Raw genomic sequence first — 18,974 nt, 5'->3', positions numbered from 1 at the left:
TGTGGGTAAAACCTCAGTGCCTAGGACTTGCCGATTGTATGGTCGGCGGTTCGAATCTCTGTGGCGGGGTGAGCTCCCGTCTTTCGGTCCCAGCTCCTGCCCACCTAGCAGTCCGAAAGCACCCCTAAGTGCAAGTAGATAAATAGGTACCGCTTTACAGCGGGAAGGTAAACAGTGTTTCGGTGTGCTGCGCTGGTGCTGGCTCGCCAGAGCAGCTTCGTCACGCTGGCCACGTGACCCAGAAGTGTCTCTGGACAGCGCTGGCCCCTGGCCTCTTAAGTGAGATGGGCGCACAACCCTAGAGTCGGACACGACTGGCCCGTACGGGCAGGGGTACCTTTACCTTTACTATATTTTCAAAATGAGAAGTGGAACATCAGGTGATACTGAGGACAATCCCAGTTGTGTTTTTCAATGCATTTTTTTCCTGAAAGTGCAGCCTGGAGAAAAAAAAGTTTGAGAACCATTGGTATAAACATGGCATACCATAAAAGTGGATACTTTTATGCTTATTCTCCCTTTCTCGTTCCCCGTGGAAATCCAGGGAAGCTGTATGTTGGAAGATTCAATGTAAAAGAAAGTCAAGACTATGGAACTCCCTCCCACAAGGATGGCCACTAACTTGGATGGCTTTAAAATAGCATAAGGCAAGTTCATGGAGGAGAGGGCTACCGAGGGCTACTAGCCATAATACCCTATACAGTGGTACCTCGGGTTACAGACGCTTCAGGTTACAGACTCCACTAACCCAGAAATAGTACCTCGGGTTAAGGACTTTGCTTCAGGATGAGAACAGAAATTGCGCTGCGGCGGTGTGGAGGCAGCAGGAAGCCCCATTAGCTAAAGTGGTGCTTCAGGTTAAGAACAGTTTCAGGTTAAGAATGGACCTCCACAACGAATTAAGTTCTTAACCTGAGGTACCACTGTATGCTCTGCCTGCACAAGCAGCAACACTTCTGAGCACCAGTTGCTAAATGCCACAGGAGGGGGGGAGGGTGCTCTTGGGCTCATGCTCTGCTCCCTGGTTTTCCCCACAAGTATCTGGCTGCCCCTTTGAGAGCAGGATGCTGCACTATCTGGGTCATTGTTCTGATCCAGCAGGGCACTTCTTTTTACATTTTTAACTAAGCTCATTTAGCAGCGCAGTCCTACACCTGTGTGCTCAAAAGCCAGTCCCACGAAGTTCAGTGGGGATTGCTGGAGGTAGGATAGACAAGGACCACTAAGCAGTGATGCCCACAGAGCTCAGCAGAGCTGGACTTTCCAAGTAAACATGGCAGGTGGGCGCAGAGCATGGCTAAGACCAGGGGTAGGCAACCTAAGGCCCGGGGGCCGGATCCGGCCCAATTGCCTTCTCAATCCGGCCCGCGGACGGTCCAGCAATCAATGTGTTGTTGTTTAGTTGTGTCCGACTCTTCGTGACCCAATGGACCAGAGCACGCCAGGCACTCCTGTCTTCCACTGCCTCCCGCAGTTTGGTCAGACTCATGCTGGTAGCTTCAAGAACACTGTCCAACCATCTCGTCCTCTGTCATCCCCTTCTCCTTGTGCCCTCCATCTTTCCCAACATCAGGGTCTTTTCTAGGGAGTCTTCTCTTCTCATGAGGTGGCCAAAGTATTGGAGCCTCAGCTTCACGATCTGTCCTTCCAGTGAGCACTCAGGGCTGATTTCCTTCAGAATGGATAGGTTTGATCTTCTTGTAGTCCACGGGACTCTCAAGAGTCTCCTCCAGCACCTTAATTCAAAAGCATCAATTCTTCGGTGATCCGCCTTCTTTATGGTCCAGCTCTCACTTCTATACATCACTACAGTGGTACCTCGGGTTAAGTACTTAATTCGTTCTGGAGGTCCGTACTTAACCTGAAACTGTTCTTAACCTGAAGTACCAATTTATCTAATGGGGCCTCCTGCTGCTGCCGCACCACTGGAGCACGATTTCTGTTCTTATCCTGTAGCAAAGTTCTTAACCTGAAGCACTATTTCTGGGTTAGCGGAGTGTGTAACCTGAAGCGTATGTAACCCGAGGTGCCACTGTACTGGGAAAACCATAGCTTTTTACATGAGTAGATTGTATGCTTTTATTTAAAATGCATCTCTGGGTTATTTGTGGGGCACAGAAATTCGTTCACCCCCCCAAAAAAAATATAGTCCAGCCCCCCACATGGTCGGAGGGAGGGTGGGTGGACCGGGCCACGGCTGAAAAAGGTTGCTGACCCCTGGCTAAGATCCTCATTCATTCAATAGCGAGAGAAGGACAGACAGGCGAGCCCAAAAGCCCGCCCACCATTTCCAGAGCATGCGCAAAACGGGCCCTGAAAATCTCAACCGCCGTCGCGGCGCGCGCATCCGTTGCCATGACATCCGGCAAGGGCTCGTGCGGGCTCCGAGGAGCACGTGACTCGCTACGGCGGCCGAGAGGGCGGCGTGGCAGTCGGCGCCTGAGGAGGCGCGGCAGTTTTTTTTTCGGTTGGCGGGAGATTCCGGCAGCATGGCGTCCGACTTCAACGCGGCCTTGGCGGTCTCGGTGGACATCGCCGTCGGCGGCTCCCCCTCGACTTCGGTGCGCGAGGCGTGCTGGCCCGACGGGGCGAACGCCGAGAGCGGCTTCGTGCGCGCCATCCTGGCGCTGCCGGAGAAGCCGGACACCACCGTGCGCTTCTTCGAGCGCGGCGACTACTATACGGTGCACGGAAGGGACGCGCTGCTGGCCGCCGCCGACGTCTTCAAGACGCGGACGGTCATTCGGATGCTGGCGCAAGGTAAGGGCGCCGGGGGGAGGGCTGAGTCCGGAGGCTGCCGGCTCTCGGGAGGGACAGGGGGTCGGTTCCCCCCCCCCCGCAGGTTTCCGTCGGACGCCGGCTCCGTTAACACGACGGGGCTCGCCGAAGCTGCCTCTCCGTTCGTCACCTGCTTTGTTGCCGTTCTTCCAATCATCATCATCATTAAGTAAATTTACACGCCGCCCTCCAGCCGAAGGACGCAGGACAGTTCATAACATGCATTCATAACAACAGCTCCTCTAGGAAGCTTGCTTGCTTGATTTAGCTTTACAATATAAAATGGGAACAAACAGTAACCCCTTCTCCAACACGCGCCTTTTGTTTTTTTCGTTTGGAAGCAGGAAAATAACGCAAAGTTGCAGCAAGTCTTGAACAACAGGAGCTGAAATGAATTGGGTGGGGGAAGGGCGGGGGAGAAGTGGGAGGCAGCCACCTGCAGCCGAGGTGGGGGGGGTGGAGTCTGCTTGTGGTCAAGTTAAATACAGTACAGTTGTACCTCGGGTTACATACGCTTCAGGTTACATACGCTTCAGGTTACAGACTCCGCTAACCCAGAAATAGTACCTCGGGTTAAGAACTTTGCTGCAGGATGAGAACAGAAATCGTTCTCTGGCGGCGTGGCAGCAGCGGGAGGCCCCATTAGCTAAAGTGGTGCTTCAGGTTAAGAACAGTTTCAGGTTAAGAACGGACCTCTAGAACGAATTAAGTACTTAACCCGAGGTACCACTGTATCAAGTTTTGATTGTGCACTTGTGGGTTTCAGAATCAGCAAGAGTCAGGGTTTGCTTTAGTTGAGATTCCGAAAAATAACACTCACCTATACAGTGGTCCATTCTTAACCTGAAACTGTTTTTAACCTGAAGCACCACTTTAGCTAATGAGGCCTCCCGCTGCTGCTGCGCCGCCGGAGCACGATTTCTGTTCTCATCCTGAAGCAAAGTTCTTAACCTGAGGTACTATTTCTGGGTTAGCGGAGTCTGTAACCTGAAGCGTGTGTAACCCGAGGTACCAGCGTACAACTAATAGGGATGCGGCTGGCGCTGTGGTCTAAACCACAGAGCCTAGGGTTTGCCGATCAGAAGATCAGGTGAGCTCCCGTTGCTCGGTCCCTGCTCCTGCCCACCTAGCAGTTTGAAAGCATGTCAAAGTGCAAGTAGATAAATAGGTACCGCTCTGGCAGGAAGGTAAATGGCGTTTCCGTGCGCTGCTCTGGTTCGCCAGAAGTGGCTTAGTCATGCTGGCCACATGACCTGGAAGCTGTACGCCGCGGCCAATAAAGCGAGATGAGCGCTGCAACCCCAGAGTCGTCCGGAACTGGACCTAACGGTCAGGGGTCCCTTTACATTTACTTTTATACAACTAATGCTATTCAAACAGTTCTGCCAGATAAACAGCTAATTAAGTTATAAAAAGCAAGCAGAGCCTTTAATTAGAACACAGAAGTAAAGGCAGGAGATTATGTTAACTTCTGAGCTTAAAGCATTAAAAAAAAAATGTTATGTGTGTATCTTTTATTTATTTTCTGCATTTATATCTCAGCTTTTTCTCCAAGGAGCTCAAGGTGGCATATATGGTCCTCCCTCTCCCTTGTTTAATCCTCACAACAACCCTGTGAAGTAGTTATGCCGGCAGTGAGCTTGTGGCAAAGTTGGGATTTGAACCCTGTTCTCCAGTGTCCTAGTCTGACACGCTAACCATCACATTGCAATAAATATATACACAAAAGCAAAAAACAAAAAAACCCAGTTCCATTAAAATGGACTTTTGCTTCAAAAGTCTTGATCACCAGTGGCTCTCTGGTGTGTATACACACACACACACACACACACACACACACAGTGGTACCTCAGGTTACATATGCTTCAGGTAACATACGCTTCAGGTTACAGACTCCGCTAACCCAGAAATAGTGCTTCAGGTTAAGAACTTTGCTTCAGGATGAGAACAGAAATTGTGCTCCGGCGGCACGGCAGCAGCAGGAGGCCCCATTACAGTGGTGCCTCACAAGACGAAATTAATCCGTTCCGCGAGTCTCTTCGTCTAGCGTTTTTTTGTCTTGCGAAGCAACCCTATTAGCGGATTAGCGCTATTAGCGGTTTAGCGGCTATTAAAGGCTTAGCGGATTAGCGGCTAAAAGGCTATTAGCAGATTAGCGGCTTAGAAAAAGAGGAAAGCGAAAAAAAATCGGAACACTCACAAGACGTTTTCGTCTTGCAAAGAAAGCCCATAGGGAAAATCGTCTTGCGAAGCAGCTCAAAAACGGAAAACCCTTTCGTCTAGCGGGTTTTTCGTCTTGCGAGGCATTCGTCTTGCGGGGCACCACTGTAGCTAAAGTGGTGCTTCAGGTTAAGAACAGTTTCAGGTTAAGTATGGATCTCCAGAACGAATTAAGTACTTAACCCGAGGTACCACTGTATATACACCCACCCACACCTGTGGTGCAGCTGCTGTTGTAAATGAGTCTGTCATGTGAGACTCAATATGTGAGACTGAGCATGATTTGCAATGATTTTGATGGTACAGTGGTGCCTCGCAAGACGAAATTAATCTGTTCCGCGAGTCTCTTTGTCTTGTGGTTTTTTCGTCTTGCAAAGCACGGCTATTAATGGCTTAGCAGCTTAGCGGCTTTAAGAAAAAGGAAACAAACTCGCAAGAACTCGCAAGACGTTTCGTCTTGTGGAACGACTCAAAAAACGGAAAACTCTCTCATCTAGCGAGTTTTTCGTCTTGCGAGGCATTCGTTTTGCGGGGCACCACTGTATCTTGGCTGTCTCTGAGTGCAGATCCAGGTATTGAGCTTGGGCCACTACCCAGTAGATATGTTCTATGTTTATGATAGTATTTTATTCTCTTGCTAACCATGCTGTTTTAAATGTGCATTTTATACTTTACTTCCTTTACTAATGTTTTCTTTTTTGTGTGTTAAACTCTGCTGTTCTAAATGTGCATTCTGTAGTTGACTTCCTTTGCAATGTTTTATTTTGAAATCTTTAAGATAATATTTTCGTTTCCTGTTAATTATGTTGCCTTGAATGTATACAGTGGTACCTCGGTTTAAGAACAGCCTGGTTTAAGAATGATTCGGTTTACAAACTTCGCAAAAGTGGAAATAGTGTCTCGGTTTGAGAACTTTACCTCAGACTAAGAATGGAATCCGAATGGTGGAAGGGCACTGGCGGCGGGAGGCCTCATTAGGAAAGTGCGCCTCAGTTTAAGAATGGTTTCAGTTTAAGAACGGACTTTTGGAACGGATTAAGTTCTTGGGGAGGTGACCCCCTGGGGGAATCAAGTCCCCCTTCAAGTTAACACCTGTGGTTTGGAGATTTATTTTAGAGCTCTCATTTTACTGTCTTGATTCAGTATGTAAGCCTTTTGTCTATATGCAACAGGAAAGGTATACTTCATGTGATTTCTTGTTTGCCTTTTGCTTTGTCACGCTTACTTTCTAAGCTGTTTAATCTTTTTTTAAAAAAATCTTTTCACAGTAAGTGTGGGAGCTACCATGAACGTAATCTACATCAATTTGAGCATGTTTGATTTCAACAAGAGCAAATTAACTTTCCCATAAAAATCAAATGTGTTTTACTTCAGTGGATCAAATTTTCTCTGTGTGGTATGTCAGCCACTTTCCTTACGCTGCTTTCTCATCTCTTAGGAAACCGGAAACTTGAAAGTGTTGCGCTTAGCAAGATGAACTTTGAATCTTTTTTGAGGAGTCTGCTTTTGATTCGTCGCTACAGGGCTGAGGTGTATAAGAATAAGGCAGGAAATAAATCCACCAAGGAGGGAGAGTGGTATTTGGCATATAAGGTAAAGTCTTCATCACAAACAGTTGCAGTAAATAAAATACTTACTGCTTTGCAAATCTGTGTGTGCTTTTCATCTGATATCTAGTAAGATGTATTTCCTACTGCCTTTCTGCTATCCATTAAGATTTTGGGTTCTATTCTTTAGCAGTTGGAGTCACCTCACATCACTCAAAAAGCATCACAAAGCACCAGTTGTGTTGAGAGCTGAATAATTATTAGGGTGAATAAGAGACCAGTGCCTAGATCCTGAGATAATAAATCTGTGCCTGCAATTCTGTGCCTCACATGTTTAAATTGTCATTATTGTTACATACAGTTACTGATTCACACTTGCATGCACAAAAGGGTTAATCTGAGCCCAGAGCTCAAGTTGCCAGAATGGGTGTTGCCTAGCAGGCTTGCAGCAACCTTTGCTCCCCCTCTTTCTCTCCTTGAGTACGAATCTCTTCCAAACCTCTCTCCAACATTGGTTTATGGGCCCAGACAGCACCTAGATTGTTGAGAAAAGTTTTTGCTTTTTGAATTTTGAGCCTTTCGTTTTTTTTGTTCTCTTGTTTTTGCTAATGGGGATAGCAAAGCCCCTGCCAATGTTCTCTTTTCTTTCCCCCATCCACCAGTTTTGTTTCTGTGCTTAGGCTAATCTAGTCTTGGCTAATCTAATCACTTTTTGAGTGATTTTGTTGTTGCAATTTTGGTGGTTTTGCTTTTGTGCATTTTGGGGAAACTTACTTTTTAACCATGGCAGCCCAGGATCCAATGAGTGGCCATAGCTTTACCCTTGCAAAGCTTACTGACTCCACATTTGTCCAGTGGAAAATGAGATTGGAGATTCTTTTAAGGGCATAAGGGACATTAAATTGCATTAAGAATCCTAGACCCACAGCCAATGATGAGGAAGCTGATCCATGTTAAACCTTGTGAATCTGCAGTCGAAACTTTAGAGTTTGCATTGGATCTGTCAGCAAGAGGCCTCAGGCAAGATGAAGAAACTATTCAGGCTAAGACTACCCAAATAGGTGTTTCAAAAGGTCTGTCTAATTCAGGGAGAGGGAGGCAGGTGGACCAGATACATAGGTGAAGAAACTCTCAAACTGTGATTTTTCTTTCTTAAATAGGGCTCTCCGGGGAACCTTGCCCATTTTGAAGACGTTCTGTTTTCTAACCACAATATGTCATCTTCTGTTGGTGTTGTGGGCATTCGGGTATCCTCCGCTGATGGACAAAAACTTGTTGGAGTTGGGTTTGTGGATACGTTAGTGAGGAAGCTGGAAGTATGTGAGTTTCCAGATAATGACCAGTTTTCAAACCTTGAAGCTCTGCTAGTTCAGATGGGCCCCAAGGAATGTATTCTACCTGTTGGAGAGGCTGCTGGAGAGATGGAAAAGCTGAAAGAGGTAAGCCATGGAAATGTTATGGGCTGCAGGCTTTGTTTACAAAAATTTGGAGCAGAGGCGGGAGCAGCTCATTGAAGATTACATTTGAAACAGGTCTTCAAGCCTTAATTCGCTTTAGCAGTTAAGTTTATGTTGAGTTTTGGGTGGGGGTCAATGTTTCTATAAATAATAATAATAATAATTATTATTATTATTCTGATTCCAGTTTCTGCCTTCTATACCAGGCTGATTAAGTTCGCTGAGATGGTGATACTTTTGTTATGGCTGCTTTTCAAGGACCTGGCTCAAATGTCATGGCCAAACCATGGCTTGATTCTCAGGGTCATGTGCTCCTCCCTTCACACTCTCAGATTCCCTCGCTCACTCCCTGGTTTGCATTATGTTTGAATTAGGCTCCTGTGGTTACTGCCCGGTGCCTACAAACATGAGCCATGATTACTAGCCAAGCCTCTGTCCTTCTGCCAGTTCTACCCCCCCCCCTTAAATTTGGTAGAAGACTTACAGAAGTGGACAGGGCCTTCAAGTTAATTTGTGCTGCAGGAATAGAAAAGCTAAGAGAAAGTAGGGTTCTCTTTTCCCTTTTCTTTTAACATTATTCAGTGGTTCCCGACCTTTTTGGTATGGCAACTCACAAGTCCAAACTTACTTGGGATGGTGACACATCAATTTATTGTCATGTATTTTTGGAGCATAGGTATTTGGCTTTCATCAGTTTCATGAAATATTTATAGTATGTACAAAGTTCACAGCTTAGTTTATAGGAATGTAAAAGCATCAACCATCTTTTCCACCATATAAGGGGAATTGTAAGGAGCAGGGAGTGTATATTTCTCACCCAGAGGGGAAAATAATGAGCTTTTATGGAGAAACCAGTGCTTTTTTCATAGTTTCTAGACGGTAGTGGGATATATGTCTAATAAGCATGTTCATCTTTCCTAGTGCTTATCTTTTGTTAATAATGAGTAGTTCATGTTCTAAAATGGACACAATCCATCCAAAGTGAAACATGTTACAGCTGCAATCCCAGGCTCACCTGGGAGTCCAATGGAACACTATGGGATCTTCTATTTCTGAATTAAAGTGGTTCCATATCCTATAGATTTTAATGGGAAAGATTTAATGTATGTAAAGTACCTTCACCCCTGGACTCTATAGGAATGCTTATATTTTGCCAGAATCTCACCCTACATTAATTGCTAATACTACAAACGATTAAAGAGAATACATTATTGTGTTTGTTATTAAATAATTCATTTTGATTATTAGTTTATCAGTAGTTACATTGATTCAAACATTTTGGTTAAAACGTTATGGTACGATCCATTTTGAATGAATTCATTGAGAGATTTGCATGCATGTTTACATGGAAGTTAGTAACTTTGTGGTCAAATTGCAGTTCTGTGCACATTTATCTGGGAGTGAGCAGCCATTGAGTTCAGTCAATTTCTGAGCAGACGTGCATAAGTTTAGGCTGATACGGGTGCACTTGATAACAAAGGAAGAGCCTGATGGCTCAAGTCAGTGCCCCCCCCCCGGTCCAGCTTCCTGTTCTCACACTGGCCAACCAGATGCTTGTGGGAAACCTGCAAGCAGGCCCTGAGAACAAGAGCCCTCTCCCCTCCTGTGGTTTCCAGCAGCTGGTATTCTGAAGCATATTCCAACCATGGAGAACCTGCAGCTCTATAGATGTTGTTGGACTCCCCATTAGCCTTGCCCGCTTGGCCAGTGGCCAGTGTACAAGAGGAGTTGATATCCCATAATATCTAGAGCGCCACAGGTTCCCCATCCCTCCTCTAACGGAAGGGAACATTCTCAATTTTTATATCTAAATATATATATGTATATATATTTGCAGGTTGTTCAGAGAGGAGGGATTCTGATTACAGAGAGGAAAAAGACCGAGTTTGTAACAAAGGACATTGTTCAAGATCTCAACCGCTTGCTGAGATCGAAAGGGAAGGAGAAGATGTCTAGTGCAACATTACCCGAAATGGACCAAAAGGTGGGTAAGCAGGCTTGAGGGTGGGGGGATATATATCATAAAAGTGTCGCAGCCTGGTAACCTGTGGCTTCAGTGGCATTTTGCACCTGCGCCTCCTCTTTGGCCACTTGCATGTAAATTCTTTTTGAAAGGGAGAGGAAATGGCCGAACCTGTTTGACAGCTTTCTTCTTTGTATGGGTTCGGAGTGGTGTTTTGAACCTGTATACCAGAATTCAGTGCTTCCCAGTGCTTTGTGCCCTATAGAGCAATCCACTGGTATGGGTGGAATTTGGAATAGACTGATCTCCAGCTGAGCCTGGGCTATGTCAGAAGTCTGCCGGCTGAAGTCCCTCATCCCAGCACAGCCAATGATATACTGGCAGAAGTCATCCATCGTGGCTAGGCCAGGGCTTAGCTGGCTGATCTGAGTCCCTAAAAAGAGGCATTCCAGGGGGGTTTATGCCCATCCAAACTGACTTGTGCTATTCTTCCTGATAAATTGGAGTAGTGTCTCAGTGAGGGTCTGAACCAGGCCAAATTGCAATGGCTGTTATTTTGATTTAGTTTGGTAATTTTGTTTATACGTGCTTGTATTTTATACTCAAATTGCAAAGGCCAGTGGTTGATGCAGATATCTATCTATCTATCTATCTATCTATCTATCTATCTATCTATCTATCTATTCCTTGACTAAAGGAATGCCAGTTGGCTTAGAATGTCAATTAAATGTGCATGTGGGTAAAACAGTAGTTCTGAAACAAGAAGCATATTTTGTTTTCTCAGTTGGTTAAAGTGTGGTGCTGATAATGCCAAGGTTGCAGATTCGATTCATGTATGGGACAGCTGCATATTTCTGCATTGCAACTGTACAATTCTCTGATGCAAGCGTGTCATGATGGGTATCATTTTAGAAGAGGCGTTCCCTGTTGTGTGAAGGAGAGGAGAGAAATGCCCTTTATGATGCTTGCAGATTCCATTTTTTTAATAATAAAACAAGGAGCTCTTAAATATATCTATAACATGTGTAAATAAATTGCTACCTGATTAGTTGGGAGCCCATTTTTAGTCAACTAAAAGTTTTTCATTGATCTCACTGCAGCTCATTTGCTGGCAGCCTAGATTGGACAGTTGTCTTTTGCTGGCTGCTATGATGTATGATTGCCGCCAGGGGTCAGCCTAGCATAAGGGCCTGCAAACAAAATAGCTAATCTGGATGATACTGGAGGAATCGGTATCATCCAGATTAGCCATTTTATTTGCAGGCCCTTGTGCTAGACTGTCACGCCCCCGCCACAAATGCCATTCCATGCTTACAGCAGCTTCTACAATGCTGATTCTGTTAGAGCAAAAAACTTAAACCAATCTTGAGCATTCTTTTTTTTTTAAGTTTCCTGAGCATGTTAGGTTTTGCATTTTAAACTCAAATTGTAGCACTGCCAATGCCACAGAAATAAAATGGGTGTTTGCTACTGCTGTCCTGCTGTTGAACACCTTTACCTGGGAATAAGTACCATTTTGTTGCAGAAAACAATAATACATAAAATGAGCACCTGTAACAATGTACCTGCCTGGCTGTCTGCTCCTGGACTATAATATTAAGGGGAAGAGCCTTAGCTCAGTGGTAGAGCATCTGGCTTGCATACAGGAGATCCCAGGTTCAATACCTGGCAGTTACAGGCAGGGCTGTTCCTATGTTCCAAAAATATGTTTTAGGAGAAGAAAGAAAGGATGCTGCAGTGACTCAGGCATTCTCATACCAGTTCAGATGCTGATACTGGGCCTGTTTGCCACTTCACTGACATCTACTGCTCCCTGAGTGGTCATTTGGTGGCTCTAGACTTCAGTCCTGAGGTCTAGTCCTAAGCTGCACCGTGGAATGGGATGCACGGTAAAAATGGACATGGTCAAAACAAATACTTTCTTGCAACTTCTCATTGAAGTTAAATATCAAGTAAGTTACACAAATGCTTTTGAAGTATTATTTTATTATTATTTGCTGGAGAGACTTCCAAATACATGTTGCTGTCTCACACATAGTGGTATATACATTTTTCTACATGGGTCCTACCTCTGTTTAGACAAAATGGCACATGTAAACTAGCCTTTGGCTGCTATTTTTTGTTTGTTATTTTGCATCATCTGTAAAATTAGAATGATGTAACTCACAGGTTTTTTTTGCAGATAGACAAGATAAAGCCCTCTTTAAACATTTACGTTGCTACAGAAAGCAATGCAACCGTTACAGCATGGATGTGAAGAATATTTTAAAAGTGATATTTAGCATTGCTGCCTTGTCTAGTTAATGTATAAAGCTACTGTACCCACCCCATCTTAATCCATATTTTCAAGAAAGTTGTTGTAACCTTTATTTATTTATTTACGTACGTATGTACGTAATTCATATTCTGTATTCTCAATATATACGTGTGTTCCCAGGGTAACTAACGTAGTAAGAAAAGATGATTTAAGATGGTGGTATAATTAATAATAATAATAATAATAATAATAATAATAATAATAATACAAGGAATGAAAACTCATGCAGCAACAGCCAATTTAAATATACAGTGGTACTTCCATTTATGAACTTAATTCATTCTGGAAGTCCATTCTTACACCAAAAATGTTCTTAAACCGAGGCGTGCCTTCCCCAATGAGGCTTCCTGCCGCCGGTGGCCTTCCACTAGTTGGCTTCCGTTTGTTTTCTGGGGCAAAGTTTGCTAGCTGGAACACCTACTTCTGGTTTTGCGGAGTGCGTTGGCCGAATCGTTCGTTAACAGGACTGTTCTTAGACCGAGGTATGACGGTATGGTAAAATCAAGCTGTTACATCAGAGCAATCCAAACTGCTATGGTAGAAAGCGTTTGTGGAGACTGGAGCCACTTTTCCATTCAACTCTGCCAGTCTCTGCCAGCTGGGGAACTACACTGGCAAAGATCATCCCCATACAATTGCTCAAATGGCGAATGGGCAGAAGCCACTGCTGCTGGTATTCATACCAGTGGTAGCCATCAGAAAATCCCAGAGCAGGGCTTTTGTGGGGAGGGCTGGACTGGCACAGGCTTCACTTGATTCTGGGCACCTCCTGCTGCCATCGTGAAGACAGGCCCAATCTGGGCTTCTTCTCCAGAATGAGCTGTGAGCTGGTGCAGCAAGAGATGATTTGTGGATGCTGTGCTTTGACTGCATTGCTCCAGCAAGCCCTGAAGCTGCTGTCTAGGGGTTAGAATTTCACCCTAAATTAAAGAATGCTGACATTCTTAAAGCACTGTAAACAGGTGACAGGGAGAGGGAAAGCCCATCAGTAATTACTATTTTTCAGGGAAGCTCTCCTGGAATCTTTAGGATGGATGCTTAGAAAGTTGAGGAGTTGTTAATCCGTTTTAGTATTTTAACTTTTGTATGTTTTTTAAGTAGGGCTGTAAATAATTCTTGATTTTACTGTTTTACCTTCTGTAAACCACTTTGAGGTGTTTTTTTACAATTAAGCGGTGTATACATTTTGTGGAATAATAATAATAACTGTAGCAAAAAATCTGTGAGAGATAGGTTAGACCTCTTGCATCCATTCTACACAAGATAAGTGACTGGCATCTTTAAAAATTACCATTTTTTTAAACGCTCTCACCCACTTAAAATTACACACAGCCAACTCAGTGCGTGGGCAATTTTAAATTAACACACATAAGCTATGGCTGGCACTTCCTCCTCCTGCTGGGGAGACTGCCTGAAAACATGTATGAGGCTTGCTTTTAATCTAATGCTCTCCCAAAGGTTTTCTTTGAACCATACTTGTGGTTTTGTTCTTTATGACAACCTTTATTTGAATGGTGGAAGGCTTGTGCAGTTGCTAAGTGTGAGTTAAAAGTCCTTGGTTCAATTCTCATCTCTGCCGCAAACTTGAATGTAGCCTTAGTCTCCCTTATTCTCTCTCTGCACTTGAACTACACTTTGCTAATGTTTATTGGTGATGTTTAACATGCAGTTTCAAGTGAGAGAAGTAGCACTATGACCTGCTAAAAAGAAAAAGGAGGAGTTTCGCAGAAGAAAATGGGCATCACTGTCACTTTTAAACAGAAGATCTGTTTGTAGCTAGCTTTTCAAACAACTGCAGTTTACGTTTGCATTTCAGCACTAAAGTGCTTTTGTTATATTTGCATAGTCCTTTCAGTGTGGAATAAATGGCTGTTTCCGTTCTTTCTTTACTCTCCTGCTGAAGATAGTGGCTGTAGCAGTTCTCAGAACACTAATTTAAAGGTGTGTGAAGGATAAAGTCTTTGACCAGGACAGTCCAGGTTAGGGCTCTTAATCCTTTCTGCCCTACTTTGGCTGTTCACCGTGTCTCTTTCTAGCACAGAGATACAGACCCTAGTTCACATATAACTTAGAGTCAGCCATGGCTTTGTACAAACACATGCGTTCATTGAGTGAATATTGCAACTCCTCTTGCTGCTTTGCTGCCTGGGGGGCTAAACCATGGTTTGGCTAAGTGTTGCATCTAACCTGGGCTCATAGTTTTCCTATAACCATGGTTTGTTCTGTGGCTTACCGTGGTTTGTTTGGAGCCAGACAAGTCATTATCCCAGCTTTGGATATAATGCTATACCAAACCATTGCTTAAGTCTGGGTAGCATGGCAGCAGTAGGATCGGGGGGCAGGGGGAGATACAGTGGCTTTGCAGTCTTTGCTCCCAGAACCCAGGTGCTAACTCATTTTCGCTTGTCTCTTCGGAAGTAGATTGCCGTAAAAATTCTAGCAATAATTTCACTTGGAATTATTTAACTGCCGATTCTGCTGTTCATTTGGGAACTCTTCCTTAGTTGGACGGCATCCAGCTCTGTACCTAAAAGTACGCCAGTGACAAGCTGCCCTGTCTTCCTGCATGTGGAGTAATCCCCCCCTTTTTCCCATACCCCCCCCCCAGGTCGCCATCACTTCCTTGGCTGCAGTGATTAAGTATTTAGAACTCTTAACAGACGAGTCTAATTTTGGACAATTTGAACTCTCCACCATGAACCTTCATCAATATGTCACACTGGATCATTCCGCTGTCAGGGCACTTAACCTTTTCCAGGTAAGCCGGGGCATTGCTATGTACGTAAGACTCTGGGCACAGACCTGCAACACAAACTTGCCTAAAATAGGGACACATGCCCTTTTTTGCACATCTGTTTTAAGTTGGATACATTTTTTGGGTGGGAAAGTGGCATCCAGATAAGCATGTAAATGAAATGTGAACACAAGCTCATGCCAGAAACAAATCTTAGTTGAATTAAGAGAACAGTATTCTCAGGAGTTAGCCCCAGGTTAAGGATTTTCAAATCTGAACTTATTTTGATCAAGGCATACTCAAAGTAGACCCACTGACACCAGTAGGTTGCATCCAACGCTGTGTGAGAGGACTTCTGCTTGCACAAATAATTCCTCTCCTCCCTCCAGCTCCCTGCGCACTCCTCAGATCTGCTCCAGAGGGTCCCCCAAACCTCTGGAGCAGATTTTGATGGCCTAACGCAGTGGTTCCCAACCTTTTTTTTGGCCATATCCAACCTAAGCATCTTTATAACTCTTATTATTCAAAAAGTGAACTATTCACGTGAAAGAAGCCTAAACGGCCATTAATTTGGTCTAACTTATTCTTGAATTGCCCCCCCCCAAATCAAATTGCCTGCATTAGTCATGTCCATCAATTCCAGTTGGTCTGTTCTGAGCATGACTTAAGTGGATATAATCCACTTATTAAATAAATCATAATAAACTATGCCTGTTAATTGATTAAAATTGGCATACAAATAAAACAATAAATTGGAAGAGAGAAGGTGCACGTACATCTCAAAGGAGGCTCAGGGTCAAGGCTCAGGGACAATAGGAGTTATAGTCTGGTAAGTCCTGGAGGGCTACTACTTCCTCATCCTAGATCTAATAGATTAGATAGACTACATGTTGCAGCCCTTGTTTTGACAGGTGTGCACATGCAAATATATGCAGATGCCCTGCAGCTAGTATTCCCCACTCCTGCATAGCATATTAGGCTGGCAAAGCTTAGATAAATAAAATATGTGCTGAAAGCTTTAAGAGAATGTATTTTGTGTTGCATCGATGGATCAGACAGCATTTGGGAAGGAAAATGTTGGAGAAATAAACCTTTAATCCACGCAATGTGGCAGAATCTGCCTTGACATAAGGAAAGACATAAGCCACGTTGTGAAGCTAGCCAGGGACGCTTTAAAGTTATATTGATCTTGGTATATAGCCCTGTAAAGCCCGTTATTTTATTTCAGAGCTCTACATGGCTTGATTGTTTTTAAAATCGGGCTACGCTCTGATACCGCTCCACAGCTAAGTTCCTGGTTCCTCATCTTCACAGATCTGGTACATTTGTGTACATCCACATAGAAGGGAAAGACCCTCTCCCCCATTTTTCTCTCCCCTCATCTCTCAATTCAGCTAGCTTGTCTTCCCTATGAGCCGCCTCCTTTGTTACTGGAAGGATGGGCTTGAACTCTGTTGTAGAATGCCAAATTAACTCAAGCTTAAAGGAAATAATTTTATCTATTATTACATTTACACCCCACATAAATCAAGTTGGTTTATGTTTCTAGAGTGCCCTGGAGAAGAAGGGGTTGCCTTTTCCAGAGCTATGCTCCCCGGAGGATGCTTGGAAATCCAGGGGGGCTGCAGATAGCCCAGAGCGCTCTCCCAACACTGCCCTCCAAAGAGCTCACACACTCATACGTGGCTCTCTGCATCCCATGCTCAAAATAACCCTGCAAGGTTGAGAGACAGTGATTGGCCTAAAGTGACCTAGTGAGCTCCATGAACGAGTGGGGATTTGAACTCTGGCATTCCAAGTCATAGTCCAACCCTCCAACCACTATGGAGCACCTCCTCTTGATTCAGAAGAAAAGTACTCAAATGCAAAACACATACATGTTCTCACTTGCCACTATTCTGCTTTTAGAGAGGTTTCACTCACTTTTGCACAAAGGTTTTTTGGTTTTTCTTTTAATTGACCTTCTACCACAATGTGTTATTTCCCCTCAGCGTTCTTCAGAAAATGCTCAAGGTACGCACTGTTTGGCGGGCTTGTTAAATAAGTGCAGAACGGCCCAAGGACAGAGGTTGGTGAACCAGTGGATCAAGCAGCCCCTAGTGGACAGGAACAAAATAGAAGAAAGGTAAATATTCTCTTTTTCAGGGCTGTTGCTTGGAACTGCCTAGCTTAGAAAACGCACCACTACTTTCCTACAGGTTTGGGTCACAATTTTTGTTGGTGTTAAGCGAGTATATTGAGTTGTTTGCTTTTCAGAGGATGGTTGTTTAGATTGCTCCAAAAAGGCAGGGTTGCTTTTCAGTAGCTGGAAGGAAACTAGTCCAGGGAGTTCTGGTGAGGCTGGAAAACTTCCTGACTGTACATAATCAGTGGTAGTTCTAGTGTTTAGAACCACCCTTAATAGGTTATCTCTGCTGCAAGTCATGAGTATGTTTATGATAAGAGGAATTGGGCTTCAATTAGTTGGACTTCTGAGCCATTGAAATCAGTGGGAACCAAGTGCAGCTAATTTAATCTTGAGTCCAACTCTCGTGAGTTTTCTGTTGCTTCTGTTACGGTGAAACTTCAGTACTGTACTAGGCATGCCATTTCCTTGTTTTATCTTAACGTTTGTATTAGCTGTTGCTCTCATACTTCCGATTCTGTTTGTCTTAAGCCATTAAAATGATTATTTGCTTCATGGCACCAGACTTGGTATTACGTTGGTCATGAAATCTGGGGAAGCTGAGTGCAGCTAAAGCTGAGCATCTGACCTTTTAAAGAAGTAATGTTGATTTGCATCCTTGATCTTGCAAACAACAAAAGCTCCCAATTCAGCTCAGGGCTGTGTGATTCACTTGTGGGTCAACAGAGAGGGAAAAGAGGATTGCAAATGACAGTCGGTGCCCCTGCTGTGCTTGCATGGCAAAGGGGCTTCAGTTTGGTCTTAAAGCTCCAAAAATACCTGTCACAGCTTGTCTGGTGAACGTCTCTGGAAGGCTGATTTATAGTGTATGTTAGTGGACTATCTGAATTTAACTAGGATAGGCTAATGGATTTGTATGATTAAAGTGGACTCTCAGGCTTAATGAATCCAATACATTGAATAGTTTGACACCAGTATCTTCTGGCTTTAATACTGTGCTGTACAATTTTTAAGTTTTAGTCCTTTAGTTCTGAAAGGGAAGAAGCTGGATAATGAATAGACATGGAAAGAATAGCCCGGGCAGCATCAACAAAGTAGTGTTTTTTTTCATCACAAGGGCTTCTGGCTATGCAGCTGAACTAAACCTCCCTCTTCTTTCCCTGCACCTTGCCCAGATCTGCAGGATTGGAGGAACCCCCAGAACAGATTTAGTGGGCACCTGAGGAGAGGAAGGAGGGGTTCCCTTGCGTAGCCAGAAATCCTTGTGCTATCACAGTATTTCTCAATCTTGGGATCCCAGCTGCTGCTGGACTACGACTCCCATCATCCCTGACCACTGGCCCTGCTAGCTTGGAATGATGGGAGTTGTAGTCCATCAACAACCGGGGACCCAAGGTTGAGAGACACTGCTAATAGAACTGCTTCCATCGATACCGGACCAGGATACAGTGTGGCCAAACTAGAAAGTGTTTCCAAGTATGTGCCTGTCTGGGGTGGGTTTAGGTGTCACCCAGTTTTCACAATGATCGCACACCTCAGTGCGCTGCATGCAACCCCAGGGAGGTTGCCGAGCATTCAGGAGCAGCTTTTAGGAGGTGGGAAAGGATTGCAGCAGAGAATTCCATAAAGACTGTGTGCATGTGGGTGACAGCACTGTTAGGATATACAGTGGTGCCTCGCAAGACGAAAAGAATCCGTTCTGTGATTCTCTTCGTCTAGCGGTTTTTTCGTTTTGCGAAGCAAGCCCATTGACGAATTAGCGGATTAGCGCTTTTAGCGGCTTATCAGCTTATCGGATCAGCTGATAAGCGGCTTAGCGGCTTAGAAAAAGGG

The 18,974-nt window shown here is 44.4% G+C and overlaps 1 protein-coding gene and 1 long non-coding RNA gene across 5 annotated transcripts in view; one reads left to right on the top strand and one right to left on the bottom strand.

Moving 5' to 3' along the window:
• Window positions 1–2,446, bottom strand: part of LOC309529677 — a 33,702-nt gene extending 31,256 nt beyond the window's left edge. For 3 of the 4 annotated variants that reach the window (XR_014218292.1, XR_014218293.1, XR_014218294.1), the window contains exons 1-2: window positions 2,216–2,332; window positions 344–440 (exon numbers count right to left, since the gene is read on the bottom strand). This is a non-coding gene — a long non-coding RNA (uncharacterized lncRNA). Of the gene's footprint in view, window positions 1–343; window positions 441–2,215 lie in introns of all 4 variants that reach the window. The other variant, XR_014218291.1, reaches the window with a different exon arrangement.
• A 1-nt stretch (window position 2,447) lies between these two features.
• MSH2 (mutS homolog 2) overlaps window positions 2,448–18,974 on the top strand; it is a 53,180-nt gene continuing 36,653 nt past the window's right edge. The window contains exons 1-6 of the mRNA XM_082217422.1: window positions 2,448–2,760; window positions 6,437–6,591; window positions 7,706–7,984; window positions 9,840–9,986; window positions 14,891–15,040; window positions 17,008–17,141. Of these exons, the coding sequence (XP_082073548.1) occupies window positions 2,490–2,760; window positions 6,437–6,591; window positions 7,706–7,984; window positions 9,840–9,986; window positions 14,891–15,040; window positions 17,008–17,141 (1,136 nt within the window). The 5' untranslated portion in view covers window positions 2,448–2,489. The remainder of the gene's footprint in view (window positions 2,761–6,436; window positions 6,592–7,705; window positions 7,985–9,839; window positions 9,987–14,890; window positions 15,041–17,007; window positions 17,142–18,974) is intronic.

Source organism: Podarcis vaucheri, assembly GCF_965113315.1.
Source record: "Podarcis vaucheri genome assembly, chromosome: 3".
NCBI lineage: Eukaryota > Metazoa > Chordata > Lepidosauria > Squamata > Lacertidae > Podarcis > Podarcis vaucheri.
The sequence above is the reverse complement of the archived record's forward strand: the minus strand, read 5'-3'. Positions and strand labels throughout refer to the sequence as shown.